Below are 22,335 nucleotides of genomic sequence, written 5' to 3'. Positions count from 1 at the left end.
ACACCTGTATTATTTGGGCTTCAAAGGGATTAAACGAGGTTCTACTAAAAATTACTACATTAGAAGGGCCAGTGCCTTTTAATTTTACAAGGATAAGGGGGTTAATAAACCATTGTCACTGTAGACAGCAAAGTTCCTTCAAACAATCCCAACTTTAGCACACCAACTCATCAAACATGTGTGGACTAATGTAGTGAAATCTCTGCACCGCTCAGTCAGCCAGCTGAACATTTCCTTGCAACACATAAACTGCACCTAATTCTTCTTCCTCTTCTGTACCTAAAAAGCTTGTTCTTAGGCACAACCAAACTTGCTTCTCCTCCAGGTTTAAACAGGTGACGGGATTTTGGTATCTATCCTGCCTGGCACATTCATTTAGCATTCCTACCACAAACTCTACTTTTCTTCCAAAAAATGGTTCTTAAACTCCTTACTTCCTAATCCACCCAACAAAATTTACAGCATCTTCTATGCACTGTTCCTCCACCCACCAGTTCCTATGGCATGGCAGCTAACTACATGGCCTCAAACAGTTGGATAATACATGGATGATGAATTGGAAAGGATTTAGAAGGAAGCAGCTGTCATCTAATTGAGGTACTATCCTGGAATTTGCCTGAGGGACTGAGAAAGTAAATGCACCTACCACAGATCAATTCACTTCACATGCCAAGAATATCCTTCAGCTGGTAACTGGAGGGTTCCCATTTTCTCAAAACATCAGCAGCTCCATGAAAGTCAGGTGCAGCCAATTAGTACAAACAGAGTGTATTTATTTCAAACCAGTCTCCACCTTCACGATGAAGTTGTAATCTACCATGGAAATATTGCAGGAAGATATGCTTCTTGCTTGTTGATGTAACACCGCATATGGTTCATATAAACATTTAACAATGATTCTGCACCTTCGATCTGTACGATTCAATAAGAAAATCTGAACTTTTCACATTACCACATATATGATAAAAACCTGTACTCACTATAATAAACTGATCAAAACATAAGTTCTGCTTCTGAATACACCCAACCTTTCTCAGGCAGACAGTCCAACCTAGTTCATAATATCAATGTCTTCCATTCAGAAGATTGTCATAACAGCTCCAACACAGGAACAATTTCTGCAGTTTCCAAAACTTCCACATATACTGCCAAGAATGAAGTTGAGGACTGTTTGGGAAATTTAACGTTTTAAAGAAGTTTTATGCATTACTTTTACAGTTTTATTTACAAACACCACCTCTTTGAAACGCATTAATTACGAAGTATAAACATAAAATTACTACGTTTAGCATTAATATTGTTACAATGATGCATTGCGGAGGGGTGGGAGGGGAGGACAATTCTTAAATTTAAACAAAGTTAATTTAGAAGTACACGAAAAAGAACTCGTGCAAACATTCTAATACTGACCAAAATTAAGGTAACATCAGCCGGTACATATTATAATTTTATGAATTTAATATTAAAGCAGAACAATTTCAAAGTTCTGGGAGAATGAATGTGCAAGATGAGGCTATTATGTGACAGCACGTTTCACATATAAAGTTTGGACACAAAAAATGGTCCATTTCATTACCAAATAAGTATTGTTATCTGTGACACACAAACACTGTTTCTGACATAAAAAAATAAGTTTGCAAACTAAATCTGTAATTGAACCTCACAATATTTAGGCCTTACAGGTAAAAGGCACATACACTGTATACAAAAAGAAAAAATCACAACAAAACATATTCCACATAATTTCTGAAGTAGGACTCTGTGAATAGCAAATCAATTTTGTATGAATTACTAGAACATTCAGTACTTAGGTTATATTTTCTTGGGATACGCATTTTTTAAATCTCCGAAGGACTACAAGGAACTGGTGAGTCATTTAATAATTACATTTTACAATGTACACATGAAAGCCAAAAATATATACATATACTACTGGGAAACTGAAGTAGGTGGAAAGATTTAATTTAAATGTGGTGTGTGGTGCTTGAGGCTTGCCTTTTGAAGCCTACAAAAGTGATCCAGAAGTCTATAAAGGATTCTGAGTGCAAAGCATCTTGTTTTTACTAGCAAACAGATACAACTGTCTAAAACTTGTTCACGCATACAGTACTAGCTACCATTTGTCTCTTCTGTACCATAAACTAATATTACCTTCCACCAGTAAGAGTCTGCGCTGCACAGCCATTTTCATTTTAATCTTTGCTGCTTATTCTTTCCATATTTTACAAAAAACACAGTACTTCAACACCATCCTAGCAAAGAAGAAAATGAATTTAATTTTTCTTGCACAAACTTGCAAGCTGCTCTGGAAGAAAATGGACCAAGGGAAAATGGTTTTCATATGCTATCTTACAAGATCTGATGGCCACAAGTGACTTTGAGCAAATCTGGAGAACCTATACATGTTCCGAACACTAGCATCATAGGAGGAATCACAATAGTGCTTAACTTTCAAAAAGCTACAATAAAATATGATTACATTACACCCAAATCCCTCTCCCTTAGCAAAACAATTAAGAACAATGAAGATGGGGTAGCCGGAAAGGTGAAGGACACCATACCCAGCAAATCCAGGAGACAACATTGACTCATACACAAAACAACTCCGAAACAACCAGCAGTGGAGACATGGGAACTTGAAAATGTACGACATTTCCAATTAATTTATTAAAATCTCGACAGTTGAACAAATTAAACATATTTTAACATTTACCAGAAATGTGTTCCACAGTATGGGGAGGTAATATGGCAGATGTATAAGGATTAGCAAATTTCTATTACTTTAAACATTACTTAGTATTTAATGAAAAGAATGTCTAAAAAATCAATAATTATGGTTCACAATTAGTTCTAATATAAATAATAGGCTCCAAAATTTCCTTACATGTTTATTATTTTGCACATCAATTTCAATAATTTGGCTTTGTAATGACTCCTCAAGGCAATAATAAAACATCTGGCGAGTTCCTTTTCCTTACAGTATGGGATAGAGAGAAAAAAAATGCAATGACAAATTTGACAATAAAGACAAAATTACACACAACTTTTACAACTGCACTTCACTTGTAGCAAGTAGCGGTAATATTCCAAGGGTACTTGGTCTTCCAATGAACCAGGGCTTCATTTCCAGCACAAGCACTCACATCCTGTTCTACGGCAATGTTACATTTCATTAATCCCTACTGAACTTTTGGCATAATTTAGAAATGAGAATAAATTACATTTATAATAGAAAAACCATATGCTACAACCCACCTGACTTCCAAATAATCCATGACAACATAGCCTATTAAAACTAATCAACCATGATGTTATGCAATATGCTACACTCTTTTTGATACCATTTTCGTACTAGAAACATGTGGCTCTTGGTTACTGTTAATTAAAAAACAGAAAACTGCATGCGACTTATGTAGCATTTTTGAGAAAAAGAGAAAGGTTAGCCTTTGCAAGAAATGCTACCCTTTCGATATAGTTCAGTTTTACTTTATGAAAATGTGGAACATTGTTCAGTATGCAGACTTGTAAGTTTACCTTAAATGTGTTTGTGTGTAGATGTGTATGTGAATTTATTGTATTCCTGTAATAAATTCACATACATATCTACACACAAACACGTTTAAGGTAAACAAGTTTATATATATATATGTATATATATACCGACTTGACCGAGGAAGTGAGGGTGGGAGGGTTGGGAACAAGAAAGGAATGGGCAGGGAAGGAATAAGAATTAGAGGAAAGAAAGTTTTTTTTTTTGTTTTACATAATTATGTGGAACGGGGATTCGGGGGTTCTTCGAGAGGGCCTGATCAGTTATCACCGCCCTCTTGAGGTTCATCTCCATCCCCTTGCGTGTCGGAGGTCCAGAGTGTGAGGTTGTCCCTCAAGAGTTGCATGATGAGCGTGGAGTCCTTGTAACTGTCTTCATTCAACGTGTCAAGTTCCGCAATGGCATCGTCGAAGGCCTAAGAACACAGATTAAAGTACTCTTTCACTTCTAAGCATAGGCTACATAGTATAAAGAATAGCATATGGCCCAATGAGTTATATTAACACATGATGAAATCACATATATCTCAAAAACATTTACAAGTTACAAGGCAATGAAAACAAATTTATTTAACGTCTGACTTACACTACACAAGGACCATTTAACCTTAGGATTTAGAAGTACAACAGTTTGTGGTCAATCAGAGTGGTCACATGAGCCAGGACAATTCCAGCACTGAATCTGCAGGTTTAAATCTCTTCTTCAGCTTAAAATGTGTTCCCCAAAACTAGAGGCTGTTCTATCTGGAGCATAAAATGTCAACCTTACATCTTTAAATGCTGCCTAACGGCCATCATTTAGCTCCCACCACAATTATTTCTATCTGAAACTCGTGTTCAGTATGTGTAAGTCATGTTAACATCACAATAAAATAAAGTGCGTTGGGACGACATGACCAACAATTAACATAACTACAAAGCCATCAGAATGAATTCTAGACCACAGCAGCCGATCTAGTATAACGAACATCTGAGTGAAGTAGCAGTCCAGTTAAGCTAGGAAACTCAGCTTAGTACAAAATGAACAAATACAGTATCCCCATTGTCACGATCAATCTTACTACACATGGACAGACAACACAACTGAAAGGTACACGGACATTGCCATGGTACTGTACATGCCTAGAAACGGAAGTGACACGTGCTATGGAAAAGTTGTTATTAAATACATGCAGCACCACTATTTTGCATACACAGTTGAGCATTCCTTTCAGTGGGTTTTGCAATTCTAAACTGTCATGAGCCACACAAGTGCCGATATTAGAGGTGACAGTGTGTCACTTGAGTACCACACCACCCCATCCTAAACATTATACCAACATGGTGGTGATCACAGAGATTAGAGTCTACTGGATTCTGATAACCTGTGGTCTTGGAGGAATATGCCATCTCCACTTTCAGACTTGAATATGCAAGGTGAGCAATCAGTTGTGCGACACGCAGGCTGCAAAGATGGTGGGAATGAGGAAATGAAGCCCAGCCTCGGCCAACATGAATGGCAAGCGTGCAAATGATCCTCTTTTCTCACAAGTCCATTCCCTAGTCATGAACTGACCCGGACTGGGCTCAATTTCCTCATCCATTCTTGGTCTGGCTGACCACCAACCTTGGAACATGCTTACATAACCTGACCACTCCACCTTACACACTTCAATCCTGAAGTTGGAGGTAGCATCTTTATTTGAAACACTGGAATCTGCCTACAAGACTGTGGTGTGACAATCAAAATGAGGTGTTATGTATGCTGCAATATCAGCAAATCTGCAAAATTTTATGCGTTCATAAATTTACTGTCACATCTGCTCACCTTTTTCACCATTCCACTACAAAGAATTGTTTCTTCACTCTCTTGCTCACTGTGACAATTACAGCACAAGTCGGCATTGTATAATAAAATTTATGAACTGGAAGCAGTTTACTACCGAACAATCACAAATATATATACTAATATCTGTAACTGAACATTATTTCCTTCCGCACTTCAGCAATAAGCAAACATGATACATCTAACTATTCCAGGCCGAACAGACCTAGGTGGCAACATGTAGCGGACCACACTATTTTACTCATTATCGATTAACATTCTGTGATATCAAATCAGTGTGTGAAGGTTCAATACGCCTGTACGTTACATTCCAAGTAGATTCAACCCAACCCTCTCGTCACTCTTCAAAGACCTCTCCCTCCAATGTACTAACATGGTGGGGGGGTGATACAGATGGTGCAATATACTTTTGGAATAGTTTCAGCTGATGGAACAGAACATGCATAAAGCATAAAGTGCGATAAATCAAAAGCACTCTCTGGGGGGGGGGCACACTTTTGGATCTCTTTTTGCACCTATAATGTCATTCGATTTTTCAATTGACAGAATCCCTCCAGTTGCACCATGGCCCCGGGGTCGACACGGGAATCTTTCTGATGGTAAATGGCAGCCTGTGCATAAGACTGACAACTTCACTGCCATCTGTGAGCAGACTGTCTAGAAAATGTGGGCCTCCACGGCCTGTTACAGGGATAGCTTTACCTGTACCTTTTTACAGCAAAGTTATGCAAATTCTTGTAGCAAGAGCAAATCTAGCATCTCAGACTGGCAGTGAAGAGTAAAAAGATCCATTCTGAAACGGGTCTGTGTAACTTGCGACCAATGATCCATGCGAGCAGCCTGGGTTATCCCACTCAGCATCACAGTGCCACTGCCATAATATCAGTAATCTTTTCTAACCATCTGACAGCTCACAGCTATGGCACCAATTATGTTATAAATACTACAAGGACAAGCCTCTTGTAGGTGGCCCTGAATTAATAATTATGAATCACACAATAATTACTAATGAAAACGACACCTGGCAAGCACATATCTTGTAGATGTGGACAGAGCTGGGTTATGGTAGACATTGAAATTGGTGTCCCTCTGCCTGGAAACACATGGCAACACTGCATTCCATGTTTGCAAATACATTATTCGGTTGTACAACACGTGGAATCACAAAATGAAGGAAATGGGACAAACTGGGCAGGAAGGCAATGGGGCCACTGCTGTCTACTACAGTGTTGAGAAGTTCCGTTTTCATTAAAATATTGTGTGATTTATAATAATCTGGGTTCTCCCCCAAGAGAATTAGCATGTAGGATACAAATCTTTTCAGTATACGATTTTGTATGTCCAAAGATTCTTACTCACACCATGGTTTCATGTTCTATCCACAGATGATGCTGTTTATCTTAAATGAACAAAACCACTTTTAGTCTCACTTTCTGAACTAACAACTTGCATATCATCATGTATAACGTGGGATTACAACACGAAATATCACTGTTCACCACATGGAGATACAAAGGTGGTGATGTAGGTGATTCTGCAAACTCCTCTGGAAAGTCAAGAAGTTGTTGAGACCACCGCTATCCTTTCAGCACATCACGAAACCTAACAGCCAGTAGGTTAAACTGTGAGGCAAGGTTCAGCGTGTAAGCAACAACAAAGCAACATGCTATTCAAGAACAGTTTACATTTTCCCTTCAACACATCACAACACAGCTTAATATTGGTGAAAATTAGGTCTACATACACATCATATGTAATATTGCAAGTTTTATGCCCTTCTATGGAAATAATGGGGCATTTGAACTAAATCCAGAGTCCTGCCAGACACTTTCCTGACCAACTTCATCACCAATTTTGTGCATTTTATCTGATGACTACAATTTACACCATGCTGAATTTTCATTACAGAAAATAAGAGTTTCTAACAAGATTTGCATAACTTATCATATATGAAAACCTTCGCAAAAGTAGCTGTAAAACACAAACTGGTACCACCTAAATCAACGGCTTGTATTATGCATGAGTATACTTTCTCAACTTCGTAATATAACAGCACAATGCATGGCCTGTAACATGATGTTGCTTTGCCATGTCATGTAAACAATGCTGACCATTTAATGGCAATATCCTTTAAAGGCAGGTATTCCTTGATTTGTTTGGCAGTTATGCTCAAAACAGTTGAAGAGGGGAAAACTGCATAAATCAAACATAATTTTCCTTTCTCCCACTGAGTCCCTCCTCACCACTCATATGATATAATAACTCTACTCCAACTTTGGCCAAAAAGCAGTCTGCCTTAAAGTAAGTACTACTAATTCAAACTCACATAAAAGGAAGAGTGCCTGCACTACAGTTTCACATTACACAATGAAGACTTTAGATTACACTGCATTGCAGCTGCAAAACTGAAAATGTGGCATACGTACTATAATGGAAGCTGCCACAGAACTGTACGATGTTAGCACATCAAAGTGACAACGTTCGGCTTGGCTTATCATACATATAATAATAAGACACCCTTCACTTGCCACCAAGAAGTCACAACTATGGCAAGCATCTTTAACTGTAGAATGCCAGGTAAAGCTGGACGGCTGAGTAGAGTGTTACATTTGCCTGCTATCATTCCTTCCATAGTTAATTGATTATGGAACTTACTTCATTCCAGCCTTAGAGTTCACAGAAGCCTACAATGTTTCACACATGCCCACGTTTTTAGTTCCTTAATGTAAAACTGAACAGAAACAAAAATTGAAAATCATTATTAAACTATTCAAACACCAAACCAAGGATAAAAATAAATGACATACTGCTAAAGGCAGTAACTGTGCTTAGATCAGTCAAAGCATGAAGACAGATGGTGGGTGACTTAAGTATGCTACCTTCACTTCATTCTCCCCCTCCGTCAGAAGAATGTGCAAGTGACAACTGATGGCAGAGCAACAATGCACACAGACAGGAGGGGAGAGAGCCTCTTTTCCGTCTCTCCTGACTGCAGTGCTCGAACACTGCCACAGATCCTAAACACTGGTATCAGGGTGCAATGTTTTAATGGAGTTAGGGTGCAGTCACTACATTTCAAAACTTTGAAAATTACTCTTACTTGTCGATATATACTATAATTTCCTTCCCAATATAAAGACAGATTTATGTCTTAAATACTCAATTTTCCACGTGAACACAATTCACAATTATATGTTAATATGAAGTATCTACCACACCAGAATGCAGTTAAGAGGTTATAAGAGGAAACTCCATGCTGTGGTTACTTGTTATTTTACAATACAATTCATTAAATGCAAGGTTTCAGATTGTGTAGTAAAATAGAGAATAATTTTTGAGAAATGGATCTGTAGTGTTCACAATAACCAGGTATTAGAAAGGGGATAAAAGAGAACTCTTATAAACGTTTTAAAAAATATTACATACACGCAGAAAAACATAAATTTAACATTCAATATTGAAAACATCAAAATGGCCAAAACTTGGGCAATTTTCACAAACTGAAAATACATGGCTGATGGGACTTGAACGCCATTAAGTTTCCTTCTGGTGTAATTTTACAAAGTTTAGAAACTTTTTTTTTATTTCAGAGCAGGACTACATATAGTACTAATTCAGCTTTCTGTAGTCAATTGATGAATACGATGCAGACCAAAGTACGAAAGTTTAAGCCAGCATTAGTCTCAATCCAGGCTGGCCAGCACAATTTCTCTTCTCTCTATGGGATAATTGCAGCATACAGGAACCCGAATGATGTTCATTCTTGAAATGATTCAAACACATTACTTTGCCATCAGCCACCGCATTACAATGAGAACCTATTAAAATTGTGGTTAGAAATACTGTTTCACAACATAATTTCCGTGCCACAAAGAAACCACACATGAAAGAAATGTCTGCAGTCTCTCTGGAAATCATTGCCTTCTATATTTCAGTTCATTAACCGCACTATTCATTTCATTAGAAGTTTCCCAGTCTTTAGCGGGGCATCAGCTATATATAAATTTTACAGGAATTTCATTTACATCAACAATCATAATCCAGTTTCTCTATTTTACTGCCAAGTCACAGCAAACACTACCGGCGGATGGGACAAACACACAAATGTAACACTCCATGTTCATGGCCAATGAGCTGTCCTACCTGTTTAGCAAGATGGCAAGCTCTTGCAGGTGAATTGATTATCTCATAATAGAAAACCGAGAAATTGAGGGCTAAACCCAAACGGATTGGGTGTGTTGGCTGCATTTTTGACTTTGCAATGTCGAAGGCTTCCTGGTAAGCTTTCTGTGAATCCTCCACTACCGCTGGCAAGGCAAACAAATTTAAAAGATTGTGAATATTAGTCAAGCACCTTAGGTTTTGAATACTACGGTGGGAGTCCTGGAGGCGTACCATTTGTTCCTTTCAACCAGCCCCGCTTCAGCACACTGTTCCTAAATGGAGAATTGAGGACTGATAAAACACTACACATTCAGTACAGACAGGATCCAGTGAAAGTCTTCAGTTCCTTTACAATCATCAAACGTGGAACGTTATGCTATAATTTTCTACAAATCAAGAAATAATGGATTACAAAGCATAGGCTGAATCATGGCTGTTCTGAAAGTAGTTCTAGTTCCTAATACAAAAAGACAAAGCGACAACCAACCTGTTTCGCCAACTGGCACGCTTTGTCTGGCGAATTGAGGATTTCATAATAGAAGACGGAGAAGTTTAGTGCCAGGCCAAGCCTGATTGGGTGAGTGGGCTGCATTTTAGCCTTGCTAATTTCAAATGCGTCCTGGTACGCCTTCTGTGAGTCTTCCACTACAGCTGAAATTGCATTTAAATCATTACAAACATGAAAACAAATGAAATCAACTTACCTTCCCAGAATACATTAAGTTCTAAATACCTACATATTTTCAGCACCCATCTTCACCAAATACACAGAGAACACAGTAAGATGTCTAGACAATATTTTACAACTAGTAACTCTGGAAGAATTTATTTAAAACAAAGGTAATACAGTTTCTCAAACAATCTTTATCCAAAATTCCACTACTGGAGAACCAACACAAAAGTAATTTTGCAAAATTTTCAACTTCTACTGCTGAGTGTGGATTGTACCAACATGGCTATAAATAAGAAAGCTGTCCCAGCTATCATTCAGCCGAATATGGTAAATCTTGAACTAATACTACATATGTCATTATCTTCACCATGAATGAAAATAAGTGATGATATTGAGATTTTTACAAACAGGGGCCGTGCAGGAATGCAGACATAATTCTGAAATGGGTAATACTTCATGAAAGTGTGAACATTAAGTGAAAGTAATTTCTAACAACAGTAGTTATGTACTGTTGAGTAAAACTAAGCACACTTCTGGGAATACTTCAAAACGACAGGTTTTGGCCTGCACACAACGAATGCAGAACACGTCCCAATTCCACACGAGACATTTTCAATTCTATGAACCATCAGTCCTATGTTGGGGCACTACCACAAAAGCTTCATTTACCATTTCTAGCCATTTCAAAATCACATCACACATGAACGCAAACAATAAGATAACACAAACTATTCTTTACACATGAACACCATTCCACTTTGACCTCACAAACCACTATCTTTTCAAACATCAAAAATTATATATTCAAGTGGAGCACATGGTAGTGTACTTGGCTTAGACATTATGCTACAAGACGGATGATCGCAGGTTCGAGTCCCAATGAGATGGACTTTTTTTTTTCAATTGACCTAATCCTTCAAGCCGCACTATGGCCCTGCGATCAACTCAGCCTTTAACAGAAATGAGTACATGGAAGCTTTGTTGGGGGGGAAGGGCAGGCCCCACATAAGGCTGACCTCACCACCATCTGTAAGCCAAATGTCTAGAAAATGTGGGAACCTCGACGTCTCATAACCATATGGGCCTCCACGGCCTGTTACAGGTATAGCTTCTTCACCTTTCTATATATCCCACAGATCATACAGATCCTGTACAGCACATCAAGTCTGTAGACTGTGGCTGGTCGTTATGCTGCATTACCGACTGCTGTTACACCACTTTACAACTGAACCTTTCATTGCAATTACTGCACTGATTATCTGATGCGAAGGCCGAAGATCAACAAATTAAAATGAGTAAGCTTGACTCTAGTCGAGGAGGATGAGGTGAGCAGGGCATGTAGCACAAATGGGGGAGACGAGGAATGCATAAAGGATATTGGTGAGAAAGCCAGAAGGAAAGAGACCACTGGGAATACCAAGGTGTAGGCGGGGGAACAATATTAAAATGGATCTTAGAGAGATAGGATGGGATGATATGGATTGGATTGGTCTGGCTCAGGATAGGGACCAGTGGAGGGCTCTTGTGAACATGGTAATGAACTTTCGGGTTCCATAAAATGCTGGCAAATTCTTGAGTAGCTGCAGAATTGGCAGCTCCTCAAGAAGGGCTCAGCTCCATGAGTAAGTAAGCAAGCTAATTTACATGTCCATCACATTTTTCATAAAATTTCTGCCAACTGCGAGCTTTCAAAGCTCAATGCAGGTTTGACAGCTGCCAAACCTGTCAAATGAACTGGTTTACATCTTCTGACAGGATTATATGGCGAGGAGATCGTTTATTTCTAAATTCTCAACTATCCTGACCAATGTCAACATCCAATCTCTCTATACCTACCTGCAAGCCCTCCCACCAACCAACCCAGCTCAAGCTGTCATGTTTTTAAGCTGTATCTGTGAGGCGCTTCACTATCCCGATTTAACATTTTCATGCTTTTCTTCAGTCCTTCCAAGCAAATTTCAGGACAGAACCTCATCCCTCTTCAGTCCAAGTATTCTCCTCAGCAACCTATTCTCAAACACCTTCAGTCTATGTTCCTCCCTTGTAGTGAGAGACCAAGTTTCAAATGCATACAAAACCGCAGGTAAAATTACTTTCATAATTCTAATTTTTACGTTTTTAGACAGCAGACGAGAATAAAAAAGGTTCTGCACTGGATGGTAGCAAGCGTTACTCGAATTCAATCTCTTAATTTCCTCCTGACCAGAATTTTGATTTGTTACCGTCGTCCCCAAATATCTGACCTGTGTCACAATTTTCAAAACATCTGTCAGCTATCTTCATATTATGATGTTGCCTTACATTTTGGTGATGAGACTGCAACATATACTTGGGTTTCCTCTGTGTTTACTTTTAGACCAAGCACCTTATTAGCGTCAATTACAGTTTCTGTAATTTCGAGCCTGGATACCATAGTTGGTACAGCGACCGGCTACGGGCTGGACGACCGAGGGCTCGGAGTTCGAGTTCTCGTAGGGGCAATATGTCTTTTCTCCACGTCGTCCAGACCGGCTCTGGAGTCCAACCAGCCTCTTATCCAATGGGTACCTGGAGCTTTTCCTGGGGAGTTGGCGGTCGGGACGCATCTCCTTGTTTCTTGCTTAAGGTAATTTTGGAGATGAAACATAGACAAATGTTTACCCATACAAATTTTACTTAAGTTTTCATTTAAACATATTATAGCGAAGAATACAGATTATAATATAAAGTTTTTCCATTACGCATTTTTCGCCAACCGCATATCACTCCCGAGAACCACGTTCTTGAAGCCCATGTAATTGCTTCCCCTGAACAGAAGAAATGCTGGGATGAACAGTTAGTTCCCTTTTGCATGTGTAGGATTTGTGGTTATTTCGGTGGCTACGAATGTTAACTGTCTTTTGTGATATGATGCCCTGTAGCTTGGCTGAGAACCGCTACCTCCATATTCTGGGTCACTCTTCTGCTCTGAAGTCGTAGGCTACGGCTTATTCCGAAAATACATGGCGCCACTTCCCTCTGCGTGTTTCACCGGCTGACTGGGACTATTCTACACCTACATTTAATGCTAACGGGACAGAGTTGCAAACCCACCACCGGCTTCGGCCAACCTCACACAGGCAACTCGTTTTCTGCACTACAATCATCACACTATACGCAGCTACAAATATGTGACGTCAGCACTCTGCCTTCGACGTTCTGCGAGTTACTGCTCTAGAGAGTGAAATGTTTTATGACCCGACCAAACCAAACGGGGAATAACTGCCTCTCCACTTTCCTCTTTAGTGAGTGCTGATGCTTCCCCAGTCAACACGAAACAGACGTGCCTCACCATCTCAAAGCACTGGCTAGAACACTACCGCTCGTGTAATGCTTCCAGCACTCTTTAACATACTGCACGCCATGTGCTCGTGCCGCCGAACCAACATACCACATGAAGAGGGCAGCGTTTCTCGGCGTAGAAATGCCTCGCGGCATTTTATTTTAACTTTAAAGAGCATTATCTTCTAGGGACGCCGTGTAGTCCGTTCATAGCCGACCGACGTCGTGGCGGAACATGTCACCTCCATCTTCAGGTTCGAAGAATAGGCCGAGCAAGAAACCGGCGTGAAAGCCGTCTCCTTGCCACCCGATTTCATGTTCGGCTTATTCCTCGAACCTGAAGATGGAGGCGATATGCTCCTCACAAATGTCGGCTGACTTTCAACGGACTACACGTTATATCCCAGAAGACAGCACTCTTGAGTACCACCGCTGTGAGAGCCTCAAATCGTACTTCTCTTCTTGACTTAAATTAAACGCCCGGTCACTGAATGTTTTTCCCCCACATCTTTTCACTAACCACAGTTGCCCTCTTACTGGCTAGCATCTTCCACCTCTTTCCATTCTCGTCCCAGGGACGGCAGGGCTACTTTAACAGCTGCCAGCCACGCCTCCAAGACCATTACTGCCAAAATGGTAACTGCCAGGTTTGCTGAAGCGTTGGAAATCTCTGAAAATTCGATGCGGCCTAGCATCGAAAGCCGACGCCACACAACAAAGTGTTTGGAAATCAAAATTACGTTAAAATAACCATATTTTTATGGCTCCATTTTCGCCGCCACGGCGTTAACTCACTCAGCCATGCAATTCTTCCACCGGTATAACGGGTTTTGCTTAATGTATGAGTAAAATGTAAAACTAAAGTTCGACCAGAACTGGAGCTATCGTATTTGTGCGCCGATCTTTCAAAACCAGCCTGAACGTTCCAACGCAAACACACCGCTTTTGCTTTTACTTTCTCATGTCTTCAATTTCCAAAAATTTCTCCGAGGACTCTCATGCACCCCCAACCCCAATTAAACTTGGGGACTGCCCAGTTCATCAAGGTAGTGTTAAAATTCCTATTACACTACGTGACTACAAACTTCCAGGAAGAACCTGCCTCGTCTTGCTGTAGTAACAATGTTTTCGCTATCTTCATATTATCTTAACTCTTGACAAGCAAATTAAGTCCTTCCCATACTTCCCATGGCTGCAACCCCAATACATAAATGGAAAGGGCCAGCACTCGCAGATTACGAGTGAACATATGTTAAATAACAAAGTAGATTCGTTCTCGTTACTGCCAATAGGGTGCGGTGGGCTGAAGAATCTGACCGTTTATGTAGCCTCACAGGAAAAACTCTGCTGCGGTAAACACGGCCGGCAGGCAGTGATCTCGTACAGCGAGGTGGAGGGGCTGAGGAAAAAGTCTGATATGGTCAATTCAGGTGACCGACAGGGCCCTGCTCGGACCAATTCATGAACATGTAAAGGGTGCTCCAAGAATATTTGGGGGATTCTGCTCTCAATATCCCTGTTTGTTCACTCTGCCCCTATGTAGAACGCAGCACCATCGCTGGCTCAAGGCAAGCTGATTCGTCTGTAGTGCGAACCAATTTAGAACGATCCTGTATATCGAAGGGAAGTCCTCAAAAAACAGCTGTGCACAATTCTAAAAAGAACAAAGAAATTACATTTGATTTATGGCCTATTCAGAATACAGGAAGAGAGCAGTAAAAAAATCCTGGCGCAAAGAAATTTCAGCAAATCCATTACACGGACTGGATCCCACTGCTCCGTTCCGGCCAAATATTCTCAAATTCTGGTCAATCTGACTGATCGATAATTTTTTGCATTCTATTACAAGGTGAGACGTCGTTAAGCACGAAACGCGCCAAGGAAGAGAATACGAAAGTATAAACCAAACCACTGTCAGGATTTTAAACGGATACCAAGAGTAGACGGATCTGTGCAGTTCTAATATGGGCAACAGCACGTTCGAATCTCGTACGTGGCCATCTCGTGTGTTGCTCTGGGCATGCAGATGGTTTCTGATGAACCTATCCTACCATACAAGGAATCCTCTCTGACGGTCAACAGATTAATAGAAACACTAATTGCATTTTGTTACGTAAGACGATGAGAAACGAGACCCAGAGAGACGTCTTCCGTTTATTCACGGTCATTATTTGTCCTGAGTTTTCTATGCACCCGCCCCACTATACTGAACGCATACTCTTTCTCGGTCGAAAGCCGGGGGGGGGGGGTGAATTGACGCAGCGAAAACGAAGTGCACATATTAGAAACTTCTGGCTTTATCGAGATTCGCATTACGACACCCGGCTTGCCTTATCTTCGACTAGCTCATTCGAACTCCCTACTAGCCAAATCTGTGGCTTTAGTCCGCAAGCGGACTATACCGACCGAGCAAACGCCGTTTGTAGGCGAAGTTAGTGCCAACTTTAGCGCATAGAGAGTGTCGCGCGGTCTGCGCAACGGACCCCCAAGGCTGTTAATTTCGGTTTTCTAAACCGGAGCCGCTACTTCCTTGAAATAGCTCCTCAATTATCCTCACGAGGCGCAGTAGACCCCATTCCAGACCCACTACTTCTCATAAAATCTGGTAGCGTGGGGAATCGAATCCGGACCTCTGGATCTGTAGCCAGGAACGCTGACCGAAATCCCTACCGAATAAAAATGAAACCATGATAACGAAAACGGAATAAAACGAACGAAACGTCGTCCTGTGAAGTTTACTTTACGTCGTGTTCAGTAGAATGCCCCCTTGCATAATATTTTGCTCTTTTAAAACAATTTTGTGGTTTATGCTCCATTAATCATGGCTGATAGGAGAAACCACAAATACTGGTCTAGGGAGCGTATGGCACTGGAAATGAAGGTTGAAATATTAAAGCTCAGTGAATTTTGTGGCATAATAGGATATCCAATGGTTACAGCATAATGCTTCCATGCTTGCATATTTCGTTTCAGATAACAAAACTGACGGCATATTTCTATTTTGTCATTTTCTGGTCGTTCGTCCATACTGGCTCTGGGGCCCACCCAGCCACCTATCCAATGGGTGCCGGAGGCTCTTTCCCTTGGGGTAAAGTGACCGGGGAGTGAAGATGACTACTCACATCCAACTAGTGCCGAGGTCAAGGAAATTTGTATCTCTATATCCACTCCCCAATACGCCTTCATTGCGTAGTGCTCAATTAGTTAAGAACAAGGACAACTTTACTTTTACCATTTTATGGTCGTTCGGGAACGTTAACTCCTAATTATAGCATTTGTGTCCACGGGGAATTTCGATTCGCTTCACGAAATTTCGCTTTGCAAACTCGCCACTGAAACGTAGCTATTCGTATGAAGGGGGGACTGCCTGTAATGCTCATTACTTCACCACGCATGGCCTTCTTCGGCTATGTCGTTATCAAAGCGTGAGACGTCGCATTACGTATGACGTGTGTATCTGGGGCGTGTCTTGCAACGTATCCGGTTAGCTGAAGCCGAGTTCTAGCTCCTAGTACCTGGGTGGGGGGGGGTGGGGGGTGCAATCTGTGGAAAATTCCAGCAACTGAACAAATAAGCTCCCTGTTTGTTGGCAGTTTCCTGGTTTCTTATTTGGCTTACTCTTCGATGTCCTGAAGATGGAAGAAGCAAGTTCCCTCGAAACGTCGGCTGACTTCTAACCGGACTACACGGCGTTACATGTCAGACAACAGCATGCATCGGGACGACTATATCAGACTTGATGTTGTATGCGATCTAGTTTTCGTGGCTGCACTTTCCCATGTCCTCAGTGGCAATAAATATTACTGTCCCTCGGAAATCCCAGGAAGTGCTCGCGGTCTCCCTGCTATTCCTGCCTAAGGCGGCACGACAATGTTGTAGTTTCCCCCTGCTCTCTCAAAACACTGTGCCATGGCAATGACGATACACCGTATGTTAACTAACTCCAGAGTTCCTCCACCGACCCCTGCGTTTTCTAAAACCACCATCTGAAGCCGTTATGATAACCCCTTAAAAAGTACACGTGCCACCAATGGGTTGGTAGCCAGTTCGGACAGCTACTCCCATTAACACAGGCCTAGTGGCCGCGCCGCTTAGTCGCCGGCTTCCCACCGCGGCGGCCCAAGTTCGATCCCAGGTCAGGTGGAATATAAGGTGGACACAGTGGCATGTTTCCCTTGCCAGTTCTCAATCCAGCGACTGATCCATACTCACCACCCATCATCCGGGGCCAGTACAACTGCCGACGTACCAAAGGGACTGTCTCGTCTCACTCCACGAAACACACGGTCCGCCACCTGAGTTTACCGCAACCAATACACGCCCTATGAGTCACACAGCGTTGTCGCCTGGCAGCAGTACGGAAATAAACTGACTAGAAAATCTCATCTCCGTTGACAGCGCTTATCACGACCACGCCGAACTATATGCGACGGCGAGCGCCTCTCTCAAAGGCTGACCTAATATCACGTCTCGTTGGTAGCCAAGCGATCGATAGGTTCTGCCACGGAAAAGTTTGCGGTTTCAACATCTCTACTGAGTACAGTAACAGATGCCGAAATTGGTCTATCCAATTTCCCCCGCCACTTGACAACAGGTAACTGTACTTAAAGGGCCCTTTTATCTAGTTTCCTTACAACTTAACGGTATTAACATTTCTTTGTGGGGCCGACTGGCCACTGCATATGGAGACGGTACCTACATGTTCGGCACCTCTCGATAATGCTACAAAGGGCTTAATTACATACCTTAAATACAAAAGCACCGTGTTTTAGACTTACAGGCGAGGTGCACGACTTCCAAAGTCGAGAGACATAAAAAACATGATCACGCGTCCCGCGAGACCCGGAACCAAGGAATCGAATCCCTGACCGCCTCAGCCACGGTTGTTCACATCTTATAGACAGATGCACTTCTACTATTACTTACATAGGCGTGTTAGCTCGCAGAACTTGAAAGCGGTACACGCATGTAATGGTCTCCTACATTTTCATATTAATTTTTCTTACAATATAATGTTTTAAATTTGTCTCTCCCCCCCCTTGCGGCCCACTGCAAATATCTTCGCCCTAAAATTAAATACAGAAGAAAATGAGTACTTATACAACCCAACCGAAGCACCCCCCCCCTCGGAAAAACTGCTCCAGACACTAGAGAGACAGCGACGATCCCCACCGGTCTTCTCCAGCACCCACCCACTCACTGATTCACTCAGCCAGGAGCGAGAGCAGGACATACAAACCACTGCCATGCTGCAACCAGAATACTCTACAACGCGTTAAAACACGCCTAGTGGCGAGGCGCGTCGCTGTTGCCGTGACTCTGACCTAGAACGGGCGAGGAAATTTCTCAGAAATGAATTTCTTTACGTAAGTATTATAATACGAAGAAACAAAATATGTAAACAAGATCTGGATTTTTATGGCGATTCCATTTCCCTGGTCCGTAACATACATACTATTTATTCACATTCACTACGCCCACAAATGGGTATAAGAAAGCGCATTTTGACACATTTAAGGTTTGCTTTAACTTAATTCATAACACCTCTACATCGCACCCAACGTAACTATAAAAAACCCAGTTTCTGTGTTATCTCTCTAAAGAATACTCAATCAGTGCAAACAACTGGCAGAACTGACAATATATACATACAACCGCTTCTCGAGGCAGATCTTGACACACTGGTAAAACAGGCCGCCGTGGAACGTACCCAAGTTGTTCATGAGCATGCGTTTTAATTTTCCAGATGCACTTTCTAAATTTGTTACGGAAACGGACAGCAGAATCATGCATGTGGGCTGCTCACTGTTAGTACCGAATGACCTCACGACCTGAAGTCATTCAAACTAGAACCTAAGATAATTTCCTGTCTTTAGATCTGACCGTTCTCAACAGAACACGCAGTGGGTCTGTCAAAGACCACACTATGATAAAGACGTTAGACACGAGCCTTAGTTACAGTACATTGCCCCCTCCCACAATGAAACTACATAACTACCTCGCCCCTTCACTCCTCAAGAGCAACCCATGTGTCAGGTTAAAAATACGGTCTGCAGTTGACCTTTTTTTTTACAATAAACTATCTCCTTGAGTAGTATTAACATCTGAGACGTGGTGCCGTGTAGTCTCGTAGAAGTTATGAACACAACAGAAGAACGTCGTCGGTGACCGTGCTCCAGGCTACACGTGTTCAGAAAGTCACAGGCACTTCCGTTCGTGACAACCATCCTCTCTTCTTCACAGTACGGCTATCTAGCCCGTTACAACTTCCACGTATCACACTCATCAACTAAAAATTATTATAATAATAGATCCTTAAATGCAGAATCTGGCATGCGTGTCACCCGTACTTGCGACAAACAGAACAGATACTTACTATTTCTGGTCTCCCCCGTTGCGACTTCTGCAAGATACCTGTAGTAATCTCCCTTCATCTTCAAATAGAATACTTTGCTTTCGGCATTACTCGCTTTGGGGATCAGGTATTTGTCTAGGAGACCCTGAAAACAAGGAAATCTCTATGTAATGATGACGTGTGCACCTATTAGCCTACTTTACTACATACTTGGGGGGGGGGACTGCATGCTCATGAGATACGTACCCTCCCTCCCGTACCTATTTCTGAATAAGCTGTTTATTTTGTAGGCCTGGCCTGCCATTTGTGTCTTACGGTATCACTTCTCGCACTCAGTAATAACAAGATGGCGGGAGAGCAAACCTGCGAGGTGGAAGCAACAGCAGTGACCCTTGATTTAAGGTCCTGGTACCATGCATGGTACGGTATCTACAAAATCTATGCAAAGATTTTGGTTTAGTAGCAGTAGGAGGAAATCTAAGGGGGGAAGGAGGAAGGACAAAATTTAAATGTTTTCGGTCTGATGGTGACGTATGAAATTTTACAGTTCTGGATTCTGGGATATAACGATGTGTAGTCCGGCAGAAAATGTCTTCAACAAATTTCTGCTCTGGTCACCCTTTCTCGATTTCGCCAGCCTCCAACATGCAAGAGAGTACACTGAATAATCTGACCGATAATGCAGTTAACTCCATACAACTAGAAGATATAAGGATAGCCGCTAAACATGAGCAAGCAACAGGTTATGCACTTACGAGCAACTGCAGGCAGGTGCTTTGTGAATCCAGTCTTTATTTCACGTTCATAATAGCAGAGAATGTGAGGCGACCACTGAAGCTGACTTGATAAGGACGCGGAAGGAAGCGACCGTGGCCTAATTTCAATTTTGAAACCTGTGTTAAGGGACTGAGGCAAATCACAATAATGTCACGGAAAGCGGTCTTCGGACCGCGACCTAAAGCCAGGTCCACGTAATTGCAACTTTCGGTTAACGCACGATTTCAAATGAATGATGAAACTGAAAAAGTCTCAACAAATCTACGCGAGTGAACGAAAAGACATGACATAACTTTTTAAGACACGAAATTCGTATGCTAATAATCGTGTATTTCATATGAAAGCAGCAGCTTAAAAAGAAGCATTAATGCGCTTCAACTTCCGTTTAACACTCTTACGTACGTGTTCAATACACGTAGAAGAAAGCCAAAGAGGTGTTATGGCGACAACAAACGTTTGAAGAAGTAACGGAAGCAATTTGAATGACCAGTCCTGCCTATAAAGACAATTTGTTACCGTGACGGCACTACTGCGCAGCCAAACTGTGACAGCGAGTGAAGTGCACAGTTGTCCTTATGCACAATGAAGCATCATAACACGAAGATATAGACGAGGAATAGCTGCACCCACTCCTAACCTCGGCACTAGATGGTCTTCCTAGCCTAATGCACCGCATATTGTGAAGAAGAGATTCTTGATCCTGCTGGGAACTGACCTCCAATCTTCGGTCGCCCAGCGCGTAAATGTAGACGCTATAGTATCACGTTAATTATCGTTCTCACATGTAGCGGCACGATTTCAGGTACAGAGGTTATATAGCGACGAATGGGCACGTTTATGAATCGTGAACTGAAAAGGGTTTGGGAGGAAGTAATGGTTGCATATTCTAAGGCACTGTTCCAGCATCTGGGTGGACAAACTGGAGATAATCAAGGAAGGGCTCTGTGGTAAGCTGCTAAGAAACGACCGCGAAAAAAAAGCAAATATACCTCGACCGTTACTTAAGTATGAACGGTAACAATATAATAAAGGGAAGCGGGAGTTTCTACGCGGTCCGTGCGAGATGTCATAAGTAGGAAAAGTCCAGAGTCAGTTGGGTTGCTGAAGAAGCTGGTAGCTGAGGCCGGGTACCGTTCGGGAATCCAGAGGGGAAGACGTCCGACGTTGGAATCCGCTACCAAGCAACGGCTACTGAAGACTTTATATGTTCTGTAATTAGTGTTCGATAAATGCGATCATCAATCCAAAACTCGTCTATAGTCACTCATGCACGTGACACTAAACAAGACCAGAGTGTTACCGCTACACCATAGTGCAATTAACATGTTATCACAGTCAAGCAAAGGAATCCGAACTGAGCCCGAACTGGCACTACGCAGTGTGTGTGAAATGGATCTGGCTGATCCAGACTATCGCACAATTCAAGGGACTAACGGATACGCAGCACCAGCTGGGGAAAACAGAGACTGCAAGAGGACTCCTCTCCATCACAAAGTCTGTATGATGGTACTATCCTGGCACTAACTCGCGCAACCCGCGGTTAGAAGTACGCTATGAATTCCTGCGAACGCCCCCCCCCCCCACACACACAGTCACATTCTTTATGCTATTACATTATCTTAGACACGCCCATTTTCTATGTCCACAATGTTCCGATAGCTGGCTCCCCTCCCGTCTTCAAGGGACCGGCTG

At 41.8% G+C, this 22,335-nt stretch overlaps 1 protein-coding gene across 3 annotated transcripts in view; it reads right to left on the bottom strand.

The window, feature by feature from the left end:
- Positions 1-1,206: 1,206 nt before the first annotated feature.
- The window catches only part of LOC111866661 (14-3-3 protein zeta), an 84,981-nt gene continuing 63,852 nt past the window's right edge, over positions 1,207-22,335 (bottom strand). For 2 of the 3 annotated variants that reach the window (XM_023855835.2, XM_023855836.2), the window contains exons 3-5: positions 19,888-20,011; positions 10,026-10,189; positions 1,207-3,965 (exon numbers count right to left, since the gene is read on the bottom strand). In XM_023855835.2, coding sequence (XP_023711603.1) covers positions 3,810-3,965; positions 10,026-10,189; positions 19,888-20,011 — 444 coding nt within the window. In that variant the 3' untranslated portion in view covers positions 1,207-3,809. Of the gene's footprint in view, positions 3,966-9,517; positions 9,682-10,025; positions 10,190-19,887; positions 20,012-22,335 lie in introns of all 3 variants that reach the window. The other variant, XM_023855837.2, reaches the window with a different exon arrangement.

This window comes from Cryptotermes secundus, unplaced genomic scaffold (assembly GCF_002891405.2).
Source record: "Cryptotermes secundus unplaced genomic scaffold, Csec_1.0 scaffold2106, whole genome shotgun sequence".
Lineage (NCBI taxonomy): Eukaryota > Metazoa > Arthropoda > Insecta > Blattodea > Kalotermitidae > Cryptotermes > Cryptotermes secundus.
The sequence above is the reverse complement of the archived record's forward strand: the minus strand, read 5'-3'. Positions and strand labels throughout refer to the sequence as shown.